Source organism: Nannobrachium achirus (genome assembly GCF_963921795.1).
Source record: "Nannobrachium achirus genome assembly, chromosome: 21".
In the NCBI taxonomy this organism is placed as follows: Eukaryota; Metazoa; Chordata; class Actinopteri; order Myctophiformes; family Myctophidae; genus Nannobrachium; species Nannobrachium achirus.
Genome location: NC_137828.1, coordinates 50,966,462 through 50,984,533, shown reverse-complemented (window position 1 = coordinate 50,984,533; position 18,072 = coordinate 50,966,462). Strand labels below are relative to the sequence as shown.

General features: G+C 41.5%; 1 protein-coding gene across 1 annotated transcript in view; it reads right to left on the bottom strand.

Annotated features, from left to right (window-relative positions):
- Positions 1 to 16,069, bottom strand: part of rsu1 (Ras suppressor protein 1) — an 80,767-nt gene extending 64,698 nt beyond the window's left edge. Inside the window, exons 1-3 of the mRNA XM_080751568.1 lie at positions 15,939 to 16,069; positions 14,036 to 14,147; positions 11,632 to 11,682 (exon numbers count right to left, since the gene is read on the bottom strand). Of these exons, the coding sequence (XP_080607694.1) occupies positions 11,632 to 11,682; positions 14,036 to 14,144 (160 nt within the window). The 5' untranslated portion in view covers positions 14,145 to 14,147; positions 15,939 to 16,069. The remainder of the gene's footprint in view (positions 1 to 11,631; positions 11,683 to 14,035; positions 14,148 to 15,938) is intronic.
- Between the last annotated feature and the right edge of the window lie 2,003 nt (positions 16,070 to 18,072).

The following is an 18,072-nucleotide window of genomic DNA, read 5'->3' as shown; positions in this document are numbered from 1 at the left end:
AGGGGGAGCAAGAAGGAGAGAGAGAGAGAGAGAGAGAGAGAGAGAGAGAGAGAGAGAGATAAGCATGTCATATGGACAGAAAGAGATCTCCATATACGAGCATAATATAAAGGTCACAGACAGAAAGTACAAACGAGTACTCTGAAAACAGGTACAATGGATATTGACAATGCATAACCAGAGGGACGTGCAATCCCAACAGGCATCGTTCCTAAATGGCACAAAGGATTTACTCCAACAAAAGTGCAGTTACATTACATGTACATGTACAGTATATAATATCTGGCAATGCTTTCCATAGTAGTCTGGTATGATTCTCAAACAACGTCATACTATAGAACTGTTTCAAGTTTCCCCCGCATGTGGGAATGAAAAGATCAGAACTTAACGATACAAAGATACAATGTAACAAACGACACAATGAAAAGACAACATAATAGAGACTCCGCAACAGTTCCAAAATGTAATTCCCTGTGGAAAACTGGTAAAAGGGTTAAGGATTTATTAAGCTAATGTCACTCTGGGATAAAGGATCTCTTTGCAACATTCTTTGAGATTGTAGACATTCTATAGCTCCCCCGGAGGAATCAAATTAATCAAATTAATTTAAAAAGTCATGTTTTTGTGCTTTCAAAGCCCTTTTCTTATGAACACTAATTATCTCTCAAGACAGTCATTTCTGGTAGCGGTTTTGTTCTTTTTCTCTGAACGGCCAAAGCGATGTGGTCTCGTACAGGTTCTGTGTGACCCTTTCATTCCGAAGGAAGGTACCCCTGAAAACCCACCCACCCACCTGCTCTCATGTCCTCTTAACAAGCTAATCATCTTTCTTCAGTCTGTGGGGGCCACCACTACTAACAGTAGTCTTCTCTTTTTGATGGCTCAATTAGACGCTGCGCTGACATATTAAAGTGAACATTTGTAACTAAAGTGTCTAAAGCTAGGGGGTCCTCAGAGTTACTACAGGGGGTCCTCCAAATCGTTGTGTGATAGAAACTTTTTTTTCTCCTTTTTTTTCTCCTTTTTTATATTAACCATTTGAACCCTAGTGTCCATATTCATATAAGACGTTTGGTGTAGAGGGTAAAAAGAGGGGAGTACAGAGTGAAATGTCAAGTTATGTATTGACGATTCAAGTGGTTAAATACTAATAAATCTGAAAACACAAATTGACATGAATCCAAAATACACTGATGATTGTGCTGTCAAACAATGAAATTATATGGAATCTATGAAAAGGTTGTGGGGGTCCCTGCTTCATCTCTCTCTCAGATAAGGGGCCCCTGGCCTGAAAACATTGAAGACCCCTGGTCTAAAGTTTCTTCTCTTTTTGATGGCTCAATTAGACGCTCCTCTGACAGAATTTTAGTCACTTGGCAGGAACAGACTTTTGTTTCTCACTCCGTCCTTAACCTCCATCCATCTCTCCATCCATCCTTCCATTCCCTCATCAGTCCCCCCTCCCCTCCCCTCCCCACAGACTCTGGCGTGGAGAGGCGGACAGAGATCGATGTGGTGATAACAGAGAGGAAGATGTTTCTATCAGATTATGCCACTGATCAATGGGAGGGAGGAGAAGGGGGTGGGGTGGGGAGGATGGCTGGACGCGAGAGAGAGAGAGAGAGAGAGAGAGAGAGAGAGAGAGAGAGAGAGAGAGAGAGAGAGAGGGGAGGATGAAGGGAGGAGAGTGTACACAAACAGGTCCTGATGTGAATACCGCTGGGTGGATGAGCGCTCGAGAGGTGAGGCCACGGCATACTGATACAGCATTGAGGAGCGTGTGCATGCGTGTGTTGTCACGACATGTGGTGGATTCTTTCCCCCTTTTTCTTACGTAAAAGTATCAATGCTGTAATTTAGAAACAAGTAAAAGTTCGGTAATAAAAATGTACATGAGTAAAAGTACAAAGGTAAGGTATTGACAGAAATACCAAAAGTGAAAGTACTGATTATGCAGAATGTCTCGTTTCAAAAGGTGTCATAATGTATAAAAATGTGTTAAAATGTTAAAAGAAGTCGTTAATGTATGTTTTCTGATAATAATTCAACCCCACAAAGTCACTAGTAACTAAGTAAAAGTTTTCAAATAATAGTGGAGTAAAAGTTCAATATTTGCCTCTTAGATGAAGTAAAAGTACTCCAGTAAAGTAAAGGTTCCTCAAAATTGTACTTAAGTACAGTACTTAACTTACAGTACTGTAACTTTATGTACTTGGTTAAATTACACTGGTCACACAATTGCATCCAATGCTCAGTGCAATGCTGAAAAACACGGAACTGAAAACTTTCCTTCAGGGGGGACTCAAAGTTCAGACTAAACGAACGGCTTGTCTCTCTTGTCCCTGTCTGTCTGTCTGTCTGTCTGTCTCTCTGTCTGTGCACATCGAACATTTTATTCTTGTTTTTATTTGTTGACGAAACTGTCAACATTTTTCGTCATAGTTTTAGTCGACAAAATCAATACTGCTCCAGCCCCACAATAGAGGGCATCAGAGTTATCAGTCCAGTCCCATAACTTACTGTACATGTGTGAGCCTAAGACTTTACTACCCATCGAGGTGCCGCTAAACCCGAGCCAAGTATCCACTGGTTTGAGATTACTTTCTCTCCGGGTCCTCGTGGTTCACCTTGGACGTCAAAAAGAAATCAATTCCATTTAGCTGCCCCCCCTCTTGCTCTCCCTCTCTCGGTGGACTTGTGAATGGTACGGAATCGATGAAGATGGAGTGGGTGATGAGTTTGGACAGTATCTCACGTGACCTCGTACTGCAGATAGAGTTAGACCGAGAGGGTTTAAATGCTCCTCGTGTACAATATGGTCTATTGATTTCCATATGGGATACTCCATCTAGCTAGCTGTGTATACGACCTGACCAGGGTCACCAGTTGGCAGCCAGTATTATGTCTGTATATGTGTGTAACACACTAAGGAAAGGTCCATAGTATGGATGGCATTTTTATAGAGCTTTTCTAAGCAAGTTGCGAACATAAAGTGTTTTACAATGGTCCATTCATTCATACATTGGGAAGTGAAGCGGCGAACCGCAGACCCACGGATCATTGGACGACCTCCTCCACCTCCTGATCCACAGCCGCCCCATCATATAGAAAGTGACGTACGAGAAGTATAGATACCATTTTTTCCTTCCCGATTTCAGTACCTATAACTTTTCACATTGTTGGATAAAATCTAGGACAGTGGTTCTCAAAGTGGGGTCCAGGGACCCCCAGGGTTCCTTGAGAGGGGTTCCAAATGGACCCTTACAGGTCTGTAACTCTGATAGTGTACAAATGGAACGGCTTATTTGTATTGCTCAAAAAAGAAAAAAATATTTATGTCCACGGTGTTTTTACTTCCTGAAGTCTTGCGAAACAAGATTTCACCTGTGACATCATCCAAAGTCACCTTTGAGACCATTTGGGACACAAACACTGTGTTTTTTTTTTTGTTTTTTTTTAGCGTTACAAATAAGGGATATACGGATAAAAATAAAGAAACTGTACCACTCGTTATGGATTATTATAACGTCAGATTATAGTAAGAAAACGGGTAGTCCAGAATTCTCCTTTAAGGCTAATAGGATAACTAGGATGGCTTTTGGATGTTTTTTCCAACCCAGTGCAATCCTACGGGTGACAGTTTTGTGGTGGCCATGTTGTGTAGAGACTTGGCCCTTATGGCACTCCCTGGCTCATAAGGGTCTGCTGGATTGATGGTAATGGAGCCGAGTCATGTTAAAGCAGGGTGGCAGCGAACAGGAACGCAACCTTTTACTCTACTCTCTCTCTTCGTTCCTCCATCTCTCGTCCAGACCACCCTCTCTCATTTCCTCTCCTGTGCAGTTCTTAATGAAAGACTTTCCAAATGTCAAAGTAATTCCTGACTACCTCCCAAAGTTCACAAGCCAGTCATGCTATAACTCTACCTTCATCACCGCACCACTTTTTTTTCCTCCCCCCGCCTTTCTTTTTTTCCCAAGCATGAAGCCTTCAGAGCGAGATCACAGAATACCAGCAAGAAAAAGACTAGGAGTTGAGCTATAGGATAAAACGGGATAAAAAGCGATGCCAAGCAGTCTTGACGGATTTTCTGAAAGAAATAAACAACAAGCCCAAAAGCCCAACAAGCCCAAAAGAAGCAACTTGGCAACATGAGCATTTTAAACTTTTATACTTCAGCCATTTGAAATATAGCCAAGCTTGTATATCTGCTATTTTCAAAGCAAATCTTGAAAGAAATTGGAAGGAGGAACAATTTACATACACAAATCTTGGGGTTCCTGGCACAAAATATTTTCAGATGGATTGGACATGAAAATGTCAAAACAAGCCCAAATAAGCAACTACGCTTTAGAAACAAGCCCAAATAAGCAACTACACTTTAGAAACAAGTCCAAAAGAAACAAGTCCAACATAAGCAACAAGGCTTTAGAAACAAGTCCAAAATAAGCAACAAGGCTTTAGAAACAAGTCCAAAATAAGCAACAAGGCTTTAGAAACAAGTCCAAAATAAGCAACAAGGCTTTAGAAACAAGTCCAAAATAAGCAACAAGGCTTTAGAAACAAGTCCAAAATAAGCAACAAGGCTTTAGAAACAAGTCCAAAATAAGCAACTACGCTTTAGAAACCAGCACAAATACGCAAAAAATACCAAATAAGCAACTACACTTTAGACTACACTAGAACAAGTCCCCCCCAAAAAAGCAACCACTAATATTTACAACCAAATTTAAAGAAAAACAAGCCCTAAGTCGCTTATAATTAAATAGCTACCAATCTGGCTAGTCATCGTCAAGGAAAAGTTCGGTTGCTCGCTACTACTCTGTCTCGAGAGAATGAATAGCTACTGATTAAGCCTAACATCAGCCATAAGCATGCATTGCCAACATTATCATCACAGACTCGTTTAGATCGATTCATGCCATTATAATGATTAGTGTTATTGACCTGGGCGGCATGTGAGTTTCATCAAGTCTTGTCATATGAACTGAGGAAATATGTGTATGACTCATTTTATACCAACACATTCTACATGTGTTTATCAAGAAGCACCAAGGAATAGGCTACTTAATTTAATATAAGACAACTTATCACTGGACTGGACAGTTATGTGTACCACAACCCAAGGTAAGAAAGACAACGAATAGCAGCACTTAATGAATATACCTACAATTTAACGCCTAAACGGTGTGTTAATGTATTTATTTGATCTGTGATGATGGCGTGTTTAAACAGCCTATAGCGACAAATGAGGTAGGCTATACTCTCCATTACACAACAACCAGAATAAACTGCTTCAAATGTAGGCTAGGCCTACATGTTTCTTATAATGCCGATTGCTTATAAATCTATAACATTGAATGGTCTCGATTCCCGAAAAGTTTTGAGTCGCAGATCCAGTCAAGGGTGTCGTCGCACCAAATTCTGGGCCTTGGGTACAAGGATTCACTGTGGGCCCACATGAATGTTCTTCATCGGGGGATTTAAAAAATAGCAGATCTATAAGCTCGGTGCCGTGCTGTGAGCTTGTATATCTACTATTTTTCAATAGCTTAAGTATAAAATATTAAGGCCCTTCCACCTTGGGCCTTAGTAACTCAGACCCACTCCCCCCACCTTGTGACACTGCCCATAGGCTCCACTGCAGCCTAACCAAGGCAGAGCTGAAACACTTAGCGTTGTAGGCTACCCCTGTTCATTCAGCCTACATTAGGCTATACGCAGTTAGCCTGACTGCAAGCGTCAGACTTTTCACACACTACGCTTCACTTCGTTTAGGGAAAGAGTCTGAACCTTCGGACGGAGATTCTACTTCAGGGGGGGCGGGCTAAAGCCTATTGACGTCACACACACACACACACACACACACACACACACACACACACACACACACACACACACACACACACACACACACACACACACACACACACACACACACACACACACACACACACACACACACACACACACACACACACACACACACACACACACACACACACACACACACACGGCGTGACATTGCAAAAATACATTATTTCTTATAACATATTATATGATTGCATGTTTACGTTAGTGCAAAATGGTATTAAAACGTAATGAAGCGGCACTATTGTATAGTTTATTAAAAGAATTCGAGTCGAGTCTGACTCCGCCATGACAGTTTTCACGGACCAATCAGAGTCCACTAGCGACTCACGTGGGCAGAAGAGCACCAATCAGAGTCCACTAGGGACTCTCACGTGGGCAGAAGAGCTCTGAAGGGAGGGGGCTGGGGGGGGGGCTGGGACCGGACCAGCCTACCACGTGCCCCAAGTCTAAAGCCCTGATTGGCCCATTCAATTCACCCGCTCCTCGGGCGAGCTGAAATAAAATAAATAATCTCCGGGGTCAGTCCACACTACACACCACCCACCAACAGGGGGTGGTAATGTGCGGACTGATTTATCAGGCTAATACTCAGTAGCTATTTAACATAACAAATAAGGTATTTGTAGTCATGGTTCATGGCGTTTTAGCCAATACAGTGTTTCATATTTAAATCGATCGGAATCAGTGTAAACGCCCGGTTAAAGGTCCAGCAGGTTTCCTCATTCCTCTCTGTTGCATCCTTATATTCCTCTGTCGTTTGTTTGTGAAGGTCTAGATATTTTTCCAATGCATATCCATGCCTTGTTGATGGATTGGAAGAGATTTCGAAGCCCTGGGTCCAAAACGTAATTAATATTTAATGTGTAAAAATCTGCTGTATTTACATGGAAGAGAATGAGCCCTATAGATGCAGCTGTGATACTAGACGGAGGTCGAGGCGTAGACAGCGTTTGGAGCGGCGGAGTTGCTATTCGTCTATTCATGACTTATTATGTATCAGTTAAATTCTCCATGATGCCTTGAATTGATACCTTTTGAGACCTTTTAGTTTTTGTCACATTCCTGAGACAATTATTTGATGACCAGTGGAGTCTCCTACTGACAGATGACCCGGTCATCAAATTATTGACTTAAAGAGTTGAGTTAATGTTACTCTAATATTCACACAAGTGTGGTTATAATATGTGTTGTATATATGTGTCTATGGAGTTAAAATTACTCTAATAGACCCCCAGGTGTGGTTATAAGTAATATGCAAATATGTATTCCCTGTGTATTTTTGGTTTCTTCCTGAAAGCTGAAAGCCTCTGAGTCAAAGGCCCAACTGAAATACACTGATATAATGACATCATAAAATCACCCCCTCCCCTTTTACCATACATCAACATCTGTGGGTGTGGCTAACTTCAGCTGGGTCACCACCACCCACCTGACAACGAGGAATACTTAAAGGGATATTCCAGTTTCAAAAAAACTTTTGGTCATTTTATAGTTTAATCATTCTTTTATGAACACCCTGGACAGTTTTTAATTTGCTTGATACAATATTTAGATATTTGATGTAAATGTTATCAGGCCCTCCAGGCCCAGGGCCTCTCCCCATACACACCCATTGTAACTTCAAACTCCATTTTAACCATGATAGATTCATTAAAATCACCCATTATTTTTATTGGGGACTCATACTACCCTCCTAATACGTGAGCAGGCCGTGTTTTTTCAATAACTTTTTTCATTCATTTGTAATAATTATTTGGGAAAATGGAAAATAATTAAATACATTAAAAAGTTATTACAAATAAATGAAAAAAGTTATCGAAAAAACACAGCATGCTCACGTATTAGAAGGGTAGTATGAGTAACCAGAAAAGATAATTGGTGTTTTTAATGAATCTATCATGGTTAAAATGGAGTTTGAAGTTACAATGGGTGTGTATGGGGAGGCGTCCTGCAGGAGGAGGGCCTGATAACATTTACATCAAATATCTAAATATTGAATCAAACAAATTAAAATCTGTGTTCATAAAAAAGGGTGTTCATAAAAGCCTGATTAGATGATAAAATGACCAAAAGTTTTTTTTTGAAAGTGAAATATCCCTTTAATGAACAGGTGGGTGTGGCCACATAAAAACATAATTTTAATACTTTCTGTACACTTTTTAGAAAAGAATCTTCCTCAAAGTATAATCATAATACCTGATGATCATTATGTTTTAAGGGGGAAAATAAATTGCCTTGTCTTGTCTTTAAGAATGTAACAAAAACTTCAAGAATTCAAGGCTTCATGGTGTTTGTAATTGGTGAAATAATTGGGTGAACTACTCCTTAATGTAACTGCCTGAGTAAAAAAAAAAGTAGGTGTGTGTGTGTGTGTGTGTGTGTGTGTGTGTGTGTGTGTGTGTGTGTGTGTGTGTGTGTGTGTGTGTGTGTGTGTGTGGCAGGGTTGCACGGGTCAAAGCCATACAGAAGGTATAATATTTGGGGAGCACTAGACGAGGAATGAATGCGCCTGAGAGGCTGTCCTGCAGCCAGGCGGGTAGTGGGTACACAACACTAATGAGATCATCCCTGTGAACTTTGATCTACGCTGTTAATAGAAAAGGACAGAGAAATAAAAGAGATGGAGATATGAGTGTAATCTCTTCAAGATCGCTAAGTCTCGCCAAATATGGGAGTATAATGTCATCCAGGCAGCAGGTAAGAATAGGATCCCAGGCAAGTACAGATATATGAGCATAATGGAAACTCAACTAATGGAAGTAAATTCAACCATATATTGACAGAATACATACATACATACACAAATACACAATACACATTCAACATGATTTATTCACTGACGTTTCGATGTTCTTTCATCTTGGAAGAACATCAACATTTGTCTTTCCTGCCTTGCACCCAGCAACATGAAAGAAAATGCTTCAACTGGTCGCGGGTTTGAATACCGTTCCCAACCGATATTCTCTCAAGTTTTCCTTGCGACATACTATACTTTAACATTCTCAAGGCCCTTTTCCACTGGCAGCGATGACGATGACGATAACGATTTAAAAAAGTGGGTTTTCAATTGAAGTGGATCGGCAGCATCCACTCAACACCGATACAGACAACGATAGCCGACAACTACATCGTTAGGATCAACAACGATGTGGTTAAGATCACAGTGATATGGAACTGGGTCTCTGACAAACAGCTCGAGGTGCGCTCTGCGCGAGCGGCTGTTAATTGGCGCCTCTTCACATTGATGTCCGATAACTTTATCGGACATCAATGTGAAGGCATAATTATCACTGTGACTAGCCTACAGCCCCTTGGTGTGAAGCAGACAGACGCTTGTTGACGCCCATTTGTGATGTAAATCGCATCACAGGACAAAGCCGCCTACAGGCCAAAATTTGGGGAAATATTTTAAACATTTGGGGATTATGAGAAGTAGAGACACATTTGAAGGTGATAAAGTTGATGTTGGGCAAGGTACATGCGTTATTGATTTTTGTATTATGTTTTTTAGACAATTGAACAACTGCTGAACGTGGAGTTACAGATGGAAACACACACAAACACACGGGGCGATTCTAATTAAGGTTGTGGGATATTTTATGGCTATCGTCATCGTTATCGCTGCCGGTGGAAAAGGGCCTTTAAGGGTAAAGATTTACATATTTATGTATCGTAATATCATATGACATGAATGTAATGTGATTCAGCTGGGTGCCATGGATTAAAAGGTTCGTTACCGGGGTGCCCTGAACCAAAAAGAGGTTTGAGAACCTCTGGCATAGAGGAACAGATTCACATGAATGAAAACAGTCCGTTACAAGAAAAGTGTTCCAGTAAACACTATACTAAAGGGCAGCCTGATGACAGACTGGCGCTGATCAGGCCTTGATAATACAAAATAATTTCAATGGGAAAATAAATGATAAAAAGCACAGCCCCCTCACGCATGAGAAGGCCAAATGTTAGAGAATCACCAGAACCAGGGACGTGTGTTTTCAATGAGTCTATGAAGGTTAAGATGGAGTTTGAAGTTTGAACTGAAGTTACAATGAATATCAAATGTCTAAATATTGAATCGAGCAACTGAATCAAAAAAAACTGTCCAGGGCTGGCCCGGGTGCACACAAAATCCAGAGTAGAGGTTAAAATGACCCAGGAAGCGATTTAAATTGAAATACCCCTTTAAATGAACAGTAAGATAAGCACCTATATTTTCGTCCAATGCCTTATCCCTAAATATTTCTGCCTTTTACCATTTTGAAAAACATTTTAAAATACTTCAAATAGCCGATATACATCGACACGTTGTGAGCTTGTAGATCAGCTATTTGAAATGTAAAAAAAAAAAAAAAAAATAGAGCCCATGATGTCCCTCACAGTCCAACCCTGACTTAGTATTCAAATAGTTTGTTGGTTGATAGGGATATGGTGCACTCTACTGGTTGAAAATGGCATTTCATAGCTAAAGTAAGTGCAGTATGCTTGATGAACAACAGCAGTAGTTAGTTCTCCAACTTTTCACGCCAAGACCGCCCAAAATAATCATATTTGAACTGGGGACCGCCCCACCCTGACTAGCACTTGGAATTGAAGGCATTACAATTCACAATTTGCAATTTAAAGTTGTACCATGTAACTTTTTTTATAAAACAAATCTTAAAATTGTCCTAACTCTTAAATCGCTAAAGTTTTAGAACACCCACTCCGTTATTTTCAGCTTCTGAAGCCTTCTCTTTATATGTTTTCTATGATCCTGACCGGGGTCCGGTTTTCGCGCAAAAATTACGTCATCATACACTATCGGCCAATCACAGCGAGGGTTATACACTGCCGGCCAATCACAGCGCATCTTGAAGTGGGGTCGCTAGCTATCACAATAGGGCGGCCATATTTGTAGGCGCCCGTGTGTCTCTATCTATACTCGGGTGAAACACTCCGTTTCTCCGGAATGCCTGAACGCACAGGAACCAGGGACCCCTCTAAAGATAGATCTCGGCGAGGTGGAGGCAGACGCGGGGGTGACGCGGGGGTGTGAGGCCCGGTCCGCGGCGAAAAACGGACGAAAGATGCAGACGCTACTGACCACTAGTTGAGCAACTTACACAGTATAGCTTTAAGCATTTAGCAGACGCTCTTAATCCAGAGCGTCTTACAATAAGCAAGGACAGCCGAACTACAAAAATAGCCGAACTACAAGCTCACAACGCCTCGCACTGCAAGGCGTTGCGAGCTTGTAGATCAGCTATTTTCACAACGTTTGCCTCTACTCTTTCGTACATAATATTTGACAATTTGACCGACCAATTTGGCATTAAAAAAGGTCTTAAAAGTAATTAAATTGTAACTTTTGAAAAAAGGCAGATAGCCTATGTTCGTTTGTTTACGGTTGAGTGAGAAAACAATGTTGCACTTTAAGCTAATTATCTGGGGACCCCCGAAATAATTTGTGGGTCTGTTTGAGAACCACTGAACTGGCAGTGGCTCAGGAGGTAGAGCGACCGCTTGGGAACCAGAGGTTTCCCAGTTCGATCCCAGGCTCCCACAGAGATAGTGTCGAAGTGTCCTTGAGCAAGACTCTGAACCCTATGTGCAGGTTGGTGTCTTGCATGGTTTCCTCCGCCATCGGTGTATGAATGTGTGAGTGAATGACGTGAATGTAATGCACAACCATTGTAAAGCGGCTTGGATAAAGGCGCTATATAAATGCACCATTTACCATTTATGTTACCAGAGCAAGATGAGAGAAATAAAACTTACTTGTGAGCTTGTTGTGGCTGAGAACCAGCTGAGTGATGTTGGACAAAGTGACTGCAAGGGGGAAAAGAAGCAAAGGCAGCGTCATATACACCATGTATAGTATACACTCAACATAAAGAGTATGCATTTAATCAAATACTGTCTTTTTATGTACTGTTTATTCATTTATTTTGTATTTCCACTCATGGTTGAACTATTTTACTCCACTTACTACGTTACATCTCAAGTTGCATTACACTGTTACAAGTTGAATTTATGAAGGTTTGTAAGAGTTTGAAACATTCAGTGAAGAATCTTAAATTCTGTGCAGGTGATTATTTTAAGTTTTTGAGTTTGGAGGCGCTCGTTGGGAATCACTCAACAGTCCTGTGCACCACCTGTTTCTAAATGTCACATAATGCAGGAGGTAGCGGGATGTTGCATTATTGAAAACGAGTGCCATCTTCCAAACTCAAAACACTTCAAAAAATGATCACATCACAGAATTCATCGACAGAAAGTAGCTCATAACATGTCTACGTCTACGGTGGATTTTTATGAAATAAAAACATACAGATACGAAGATGATAACCCAAGTTTTCCATACCGCTGCTGCAATCTTGGCGAGTTTAATGTTGTTTAATACAATCAGATAGGACTTTTCTGTTTGGATGAATGGGCTGTCAAGGGTTGGTATTGTAACTCCAGATGCAAGACAGCGTTATAGTGTTTAAGTTGCTTGCGGCTGGGGACAATGACCCCATACAATATATTTCCACAGCACTAGCTCTTTAAGAGCATCTGTCCATTTCAAGTCAGAATCTCACACATTTGCCACCTTATAATAGCAAAGCAGCTTACAAAGGATGTGTGCATCACATCCTTGGCACCATTATAAGAAAGCAGTGGATGGATATACACACTGTTTTATTAGCAAAGGTATGAAGTATGAATCTGACACATTAAAGTTGCACCTATTTAAGGTATTCTCTCGGGCTGAATGATATTGTAGTTCAATTGTAGTTCATTTGGCAAGTGAGCTGCTGCCTAACTAGTATAAACCAGCTGCAGATCCACTTGTGTATTAATTTTCTTTAATAGTAGAAAACAGGTAATTGACTATAAAGTGGCGTCTCCTACTTTCTATCATTATAGCTGCACTGTAGATGTGAAAAGTGCTATGCACAATGAATGTGTGTGCTTGCATGCATGCAACCCGTGCATGTGGGATAGTAATCTTTGGCTTGTTTTTTCCTGTAAAGTTGCTTATAAATAATAGTGGTTACTGGTTAGTTTGTTTGTTATGCTAGTTTCAAAACCTTTAATAGGCCTATTCGTTTTTGTGGGCGTGTGTTTAGTCCGCGTCCAGTGGTCGGTCACGTATGCTGCTCCTGTGAGAACCAGGGGACCGTGACCGGGGTAGCAAAAATAAACTGAGCTCTAGGAAGCAATAAAGCAAGCAAGCTTTTCATTTTCAAGCTTTTAAAAGCTAATCAAAATGAAAAAAGATGGTTTGCATAGAGATTACATGGAATTACAAAGCTGGTTAATTGTTTAGCTTTTTCTCTGTGTGAATGGGTCTAAAGTGAGGAAATGGCCAGCACACAATGAATGTCCCTTTCACATGGTCTATTTACCTCTCACAGACAGATACAACCAGAAGTAAATAAACCATGGTAAAGGGACATTCATTGTGTACTGGCTATTTCCTCAATTTCATGTTGTTATGGTGCTGTGCACCCTAAAGACTTATTTAATCTGGAGTGTTGCGAGCTTTCTGCTTTATTTCTCTCATATCAAGGAGGAGGACCCCCAAATGAATATGTATTTGTAGAAGGGTGGCAGTGGCTCAGGGGTAGAAAACCGTCATTACAACACAGAGGGTTCTCAGTTCAATACTGGGCTCCCCCAGAGTTAGTGTCGAAGAGTCCTTTAGCAAGACTCTGAACCCCTAGTTGCTTCCGATGAGCAGGTTGGTGCCTTGCATGGTTTCCACTGCCATTGGTGTATGAATGTGTGTGTGTGAATGGGTGAATGCGCCTATGCATCTCTGTAAAGCGCCTTGGATAAGGGCGCTATATAAATGCACTATTTACCATTTACTTGGTGCCAAGGACCCCATACAAGATTTGTGTTGTTAGAACAATTATAGATATATTCCACATTTTTTCTTTTAATTTTTTCCTTCTTTTAAGATATCTACAAACACCTTTCTATCAGGGTACTTCCATCAGGTTATGGTAATGATGCTGCTCCTCTACTCGAAATATTTCACCCAAAATAGGAGCTAGTGGGACATGCCAAAGGTGACGTCATCAGCCCTGGTCCAGTACAACTAAACTGTTACTGCACTGACTTGGCATAATGTTCAAGTGCATTCCAAGTACAAGACGAGACATTTGTTGCTTTGTGAACTTAAACTTACACAGTGCTGGGACGTCAAGCATGTTGGAGATCCCTCTGTCGCACATATCCACCTCAGGGAGGTTCTTGTCCCGACTCTCCTCCACTATCTTCTTCAACGACTTGGACATTTTCTGTACACAAATGGAAGAATAAACAAACAAAATGAATAAAAGAGAATTTTGACGCAATGCTAGCCTTGGATCAAGACAAGATTGTGATCTATCCGCTTGACTGTCTTTCAGCCGAAAAGTGTACAAGGATCTCCTTTTAGTTGACCTTGTACCAGTGATTTGACATGACACTGTACTTTTTCCTACGCAACCTTCTAATACATTCTTCAATCAATCAATCTTCTTCAATCTATTTTAAAGTATTCTAAGATCGTCTTGGTCTTTACCCTGCAATATCAGTGGACATCCGCGCGTTAATTCCGTATTTATTCGAACATGTACACATGCAAAATATAAACGTGCTTACCCGGTAGCTACGGATGTTCACTCGGCATTCGGAACCTTTGTGCGCTGTATCAGTCCGTATTTTTCAATAAATTAGAGTTTTAATCGCGTCCGTGCCTGGACGCCATGTTTTACCCCCTCGTTTACTTCCTGTTTACATTGGGTGTAATTCCGTCTTTCGCCGGATGCGCCCCGTCACTACCGTCCACTGAGGAATACAGGAGACTTCAAACAGAATCCCACACAGACGGGATTAAAACACAAAAATACTGGCTCGTACAGTGAACACGGGTACCGAATGTCTAGTTAACATCCAGGGCTACAGGTTCAGCTGTAAATATAAGGTTTCTATAAATATACGGAGAATTGCGTGCTTTCCGCGCGGATGTCCAGTGACTTACAGACGGTAGAGACCAAGACTACCATACATAAGAACGTAGCTCTGTCTGAACATAGCTAGAACGCTAACCCCCCGGCTCCACCGAGCGCGTCGAGCGTCGCGTCAACGTCAACGTTGGAAACGGTCCCGTTTTAATCAATAAAGGGAGCTCCACTGCCGACGGTAACGTCAACGTCGGACGCTCCGGTGACGGCGTCCAAACTCAAAAATTGCCCCGGTTCAATTTTTTGACGGCGTCCACAACGTCCAGTCATGTATAAATTATGATTAAATGTAATTGCATTGCATATTAAATGTATATACCGTACGTGCCTTTCTGCTGTTCACGTCATTCACAAGGGTGACTAGATGTCCCAAAATTCCTCGCATATTTTTTTATGTAATTAGTGGTCTTCCCACTTGATATAGGCTAATCACAAGTTCACAACAGGCAACAACTTTCTCAATTCTTCCTCCTAAAAACAGGCCAGCAGTGAGTGACTGAGTCTGATTTTAGGCTATACATTATCGTGGCTGCGCTGGACTGGTGTACCGAAAATAGCCAATCTACAAGCTCAGACACAGTCACAACAGCATGATGACAGATTCATGCACTCGACTATGTTGTGAGCTTGTATATCTGCTATTTTCTCCGGCACTTTACACAGCATAAATTATTATAATTAGGCATATAGCCTATAACACTACAGTTGATAATGCGAATATCCTATGATCTTTGATTGAAATATCAACACATTCACGTTCAGTGGAGCCAGTCGGACGGCAATGTGTCTGCGTCAATGACCCCGTCAAGACGCAGAGCAACGCGACGCAGCCAGTGGAGCCCTGGGGTAAGGCTACAAAAGTAAAAGTCAGACTACATAAAATACATCTATACCCAAGGCTAACGCTATGCAATGCCCGTTTCGACACGTTCCTAAAAAGCTTTGCTCACACAAACCGGCAGAGAAGAATGGAAGGTTAGAGGAAAAGAAGTTATCTGGGAGAGGGTAACGGTTTTTAACGGGGATAACGGTGACAAAACGTCGCTTTTGACGACAACGCTCCGTTATGGCGACAGTGCTTACCGTTGTTTTAATGGAATGTCAACCAAAGTGGGTTGATGTAAACAGAGAGGTTGTTCCTGCTGGTTTATTTATTTCCTAGTAGACAGAGAGGAGACTACTATACGACCGTGCACACACCCAACCGGAAGTTGATGTGAGAGCTGCCTGGCATTCTCAGCATTCCATAAAAGGGCACTTCCTGCTCCAGAATGCAGCCTCACACAAGGATTTTGTCCAATCGGGAGGATTCATTTTAATTCTAAGAAAAGACCAAAGTTGTCCTGTCCTGTCCTGTCCTGTCCTGTCCTGTCCTGTCCTGTCATGACATGGCATATTTTAGCATAGTAGCTTGTCTGTCTTTGTTTTAAATAAATAAATAAAATAAATGGTGCATTTATATAGCGCTTTTATCCAAAGCGCTTTACATAGATTGTGGATTACATTCACCCATTCACGCACACATTCATACACCGGTGGCAGAGGAAACCATGCAAGGCACCAACCTGCTCACCGGGAGCAATGTGGGGTTCAGAGTCTTGCCCAAGGACCCTTCGACATTAACTCAGGGGGAGCCCGGATTCGAACTGGGAACCCTTCGTGCTCTAATAACGGTTTCTCTACCCCTGAGCTATGCCGCCCCCACATATTTATTTCTAATAATCTCATATTTTATATATTTTTCAGTAGGCCTACTCTATATTTTATTTTTTCTGGAAACTGAACTGAACAACAATCCAAGAATTGGACAGGGCCGTGGTAGATCAAGCTTGGGGTCCGGGGACCCCCAAGCAGGGTCCTTGAGGAGTTAAAGGACTGTAACTCAAGATTGTACACATGGAACCAAATGGACCCGTCACCCGTTTTTGCGGTCCCAGAGATAGAAAAGGGTATCGAATGGGGTCCTGTGGTCCGCTGCATATCAAACTGGGGGTCCTTGAAATGTAAAGGTTTGAGAACTACTGGGATGGAGCAGTGGTTCTCAACCTATGGGTCGGGACCCCCAGGGGAGTCCTCACATGATTCTTTTTTTTTGGGGTGGGAGGGGGTTCCCAGATGACAATGAAATTAAAGGGATATTTCACTTTCAAAAGAACTTTTGGTAATTTTATCATCTAATCAGGCTTTTATGAATACCCTGAACAGTTTTTAATTAGCTTGATTGAATATTTAGATATTTGATGTAAGGGCCTCTCCCCATACACAACCATTGTAACTTCAAACTTCATTTTAACCATGATAGATTCATTAAAAACACACATTCATTAAAATGGAGTTTGAAGTTACAATGGGTTTGTATGTGGAGAGAGGCCCTACCACTGCTCCCTGTTGAAAGTGGAATATCCCTTTAAATGAAAAAAAGACCATTACCGCATCAAAAGTAATCAACAAACTACAGTATATTATATAGAAACTGGTCAAACATTGTCCAAATTCACCTGAAGAAAATAATATAAGAAAGAAGCAACATTTTTGGAAAATAGCTGATCTACAAGCTCACAACGCCCAAGCTTGTAAATCTGCTAAGTGCTTGTCAGGGTGGGAGGTTCGTCCCCAGTTCAAATATGATTAATTTGGGGGGTCCCCAGTTCAAATGTGATTATTTTGGGGGGTCCCCAGTTCAAAAATGATCATTTTGCCGGGCCACGGCCTGTAAAGGGGCGGCCATAGCTGAATGGTTAGTGAGCCCTAGACCCGGAGGTCCCAGGTACGATTCCAGCTCTCAGCAATGTGTGGATGTGTCCCTGAGCAAGACACCCCTAAATGCTGCCCCTCCGCACTCCTCTGTGGGCAGCACTGAAGTTACCCGGTGGGATAAGATAGGTATGTAAGGTTGAGAACCAGAACCACAAGTTGTGAGTACACATTCCACAAATCTCTATCAGACCCATGTCTGATGTCTGTATGTCCTTCGCACAGCAAACCATTCATCCAATCGAACTGATTTCGTTTAATGTGTCTCTCGGGTCTTGGGTTGGGTCTTTATGATGTGAAGCGAGGTATAGGGTCAAATCCTAAGTAGAACCCTAGCTTGGCTGATAGTGGTTGAGTAGCTGATGTGGGTTTGACATCACACTTACACCTTTACCTGTATAGTCTTGTCAAATTACTAAACCATAATTTAATCATAAAATATAGTCTCAGTCTCATCATCAGC